Source organism: Mus caroli, chromosome 9 (genome assembly GCF_900094665.2).
Source record: "Mus caroli chromosome 9, CAROLI_EIJ_v1.1, whole genome shotgun sequence".
Classification (NCBI taxonomy): domain Eukaryota; kingdom Metazoa; phylum Chordata; class Mammalia; order Rodentia; family Muridae; genus Mus; species Mus caroli.
In genome coordinates this window covers 84862569-84865456 of record NC_034578.1, presented here as the reverse complement: position 1 = coordinate 84865456, position 2888 = coordinate 84862569, and the positions used below count along the sequence as shown (strand labels likewise).

Sequence of the window (2888 nt, the reverse complement as noted above, 5' to 3'; positions counted from 1 at the left end):
TATACTGCTTTGTCAATTCAGTAGAATTAAACGTATAAAGAATAAATTAGAATGTAAATATGTCATTAATAAACAAAATAAATAAAAGTTTAACCATGNTAAATGCTTTATGTCCACTTGATTCATTGAGTTCACAAAAGAAAAATAGAAAATGGCCAGTGACCAATTGAAAATGTGTTGTTGTACATCAAATATAAGTGAGGTACTGTAATATTCTGTAACCTGTTAAATTGGAAAGATAAAATAGGGTTAATATCCACAAATTCCAGTTTTGAGGAAATAGGCAAAGCAAGTGAAATTTAAAATTGGTGTGCCTTCCAGTTGCTGTGCCTACATGGGTGGAAGAAGAGTTCACAAGGCCCCAACCNTAGCCAAGAGCTGTATGCAGTCAGTGGCTGCTGAGAGACAGAGAACCAGTCTCCTCTTCCTCCTCCTCCTTTTTCACTTATTTTTCTTTTTGTCTTTATCCGAGTCCAGACACCAATCGTAAGGGATCAGCTGTACATATATACAAATAAGACTCCATAGGTTGTGAGTGTATACACACACACACACACTCAGGAGGGAGGAGGAAAGGGCAGGAGACAGATCAGACGACTAATGATAGTTCATCTAAATAACAACTCTAAATAAATTATTCTTCAAATGATTTAATCAATAGTATTAGTAGAACTAACATGTTAGGCTTTGAGCTAGCCTAGTGATTCTNCAACAGTAGTGCATTGTACTTGCAGTATAATATTTACATACACGAGCACNTACATATGTTCTNTTTTTCTTTTGTCTTCTTACCTTGTTTTGAAAGAAGACCTTAGTATATAGCCCAGGCTGGTCTCAAACTTGCAGTCCTCCTGCCTCAGCCTCTACAGGGCTGAGATTAGAAATGTGTGGTAACAACCATCATACTCTATTTTTAATAACAGTTTTATTGATATATAGCACACATAGCTTTCATCCATTTACAGTATAGAATTCATTGACCTTTCATAGTATTTTCAAAGTTCTGCATACATTCCTTATACAGTCAACTTCGGAATATTTTTGTTTTCTGAAAGAGACCTTGTATCTGTTCCCCATAATCCTTAATCTGCTCACATGGCCAACAGTCATTCTGCTTTCTGTCTCTCTGTCTCTATCTCTTATCTAGATATTTGATGTAAATGGATTTATTTAATACATGGCCTTTTGTGGCACTTCATTCCCTTAGTGTAATGTTTTATAGATTCATTTATATTGTCACATTGTAGCTTGTATCTGCACTTCAGTTTTTGATGGCTGAATATACCATAATTCATTATTTTTCAGTTGGCTCATTTTCAAGCTAAGTCTCATGAAGATTTATATTTTAATAGTTATATTTTCATCAGTCTTGAGTCTGTGTTTAAGAGCATAGTTAATTGCTTTGTGAGATAGAGCTGTCTGTTTCACTCTTCCAGGAGCTAGATGCCAGAGTGTTTGCCACAGTGGCCACAGCATTTGCGTGGCCACGCCTGTGTGTGTGTGAACGTGTCCCTTTCACTCCTTTGCCAGAGTTAGTTCCCCTCACTCCCCTTCGTTATTCACACTCTCCTTTGAGGTAGGTTCTCCCTAAGTGTTCCAAGTTAGCCTTAGATGTAGATGCAGATCTTAGCCTCTCCCTCCTGGCGTGTGCGGTCACACCCTCTCTATCACTGTTTCTCCTTACCTAGCTTTGAGTGAGTGAAAGGTGCTTTGTAACTGGTCTGCAGGTCCCTGATGCCAGGCATGCTGAACATCCTTCCATTTGCTTATTTGCTCTTGTATATCTTCTTTAAAGACATGTCCATTCAAATCCTTTGCCTCCCAGTATTTATTTTATTTTAAGTAGACACTTTGTCTTAGTTAGGGTTTTACTGCTGTGAATCAACACCATGNCCAATGCAAGTCTTATAAAGGACAGNGTTTAATTGGGGCTGGCTTATAGGTTCAGAGGTTCAGTCCAGTACCATCAAGGCAGGAGTTGGAAGCATCTAGGCCGGCATGGTATAGGAAGTAGCTGAAAGTTCTACATCTTCATCTGAAGGCTACTAGCAGTATACTGACTCCCAGGAAGCTAGGACAAGGATATTAAAGCACACACCCACAAGGTCACATCTATTCCAAAAGAGCTACACCTTCCAACAGTGCTACTCCCTGGGCCAACCACATATAAACCATCACATACTTTAAAATTATGTATATTTTGTGATACAAATGATGTTAGGGTATGTCAGTATAGTGTGGAATGAGGAAGACAAGATAGTTAACACGTCCACTATCTCAGATACTTATCTTTTGTATGTGTGTGTGTGTAGGGGGGTGAGAGCAGTTTTGAAGTGTATAACCTCTTTTATAATATATTCTTATCAATTATATTGATTCTAGTCCTTTTTAGCTTCATTATAGTATTGTAAATACAGTGTTGTTGCTATTCCAATTTAGTAAGTATTTTTTAAGTCTTATTTTTGTTCATTTTTCTAGGTGGATATTCCATCTATTATAACCAAGAAACTATTAAAAGCAGCAATGAAACATATAGAAGTGATTGTTAAAGCAAGACAGAAAGGTAATGAAGTTTTCCATGGTAGTTGGAGTGATTTTGTTTATACATTAAAAAAAATATTGATGTGAGTGCTGACATACTTACTAGTGCTATTCACAGGATCTTTGAGAATTGCTTTAAAAAGAAAACAACCCAGTTTTTCTTTGAATGATGCTCTGCTCTTGTCACTCAGGTCCCTTTCCAGGTTCTATGATTTCTGCAGTTTCAGACTGTTCTAGGTCATCCTGTGTCTCATGTTCTAGGTCATTCATGTCTCGTGTTCTAGGTCATCCTGTGTCTCGTGTTCTAGGTCATCCTGTGTCTCGTGTTCTAGGTCATCCTGTGTCTC

At 37.6% G+C, this 2888-nt stretch overlaps 1 protein-coding gene across 1 annotated transcript in view; it reads left to right on the top strand.

The window, feature by feature from the left end:
* Snx14 (sorting nexin 14) overlaps nucleotides 1-2888 on the top strand; it is a 73024-nt gene that overhangs the window by 26000 nt on the left and 44136 nt on the right. The window contains exon 5 of the mRNA XM_029481970.1: nucleotides 2479-2563. Coding sequence (XP_029337830.1) covers nucleotides 2479-2563 — 85 coding nt within the window. The remainder of the gene's footprint in view (nucleotides 1-2478; nucleotides 2564-2888) is intronic.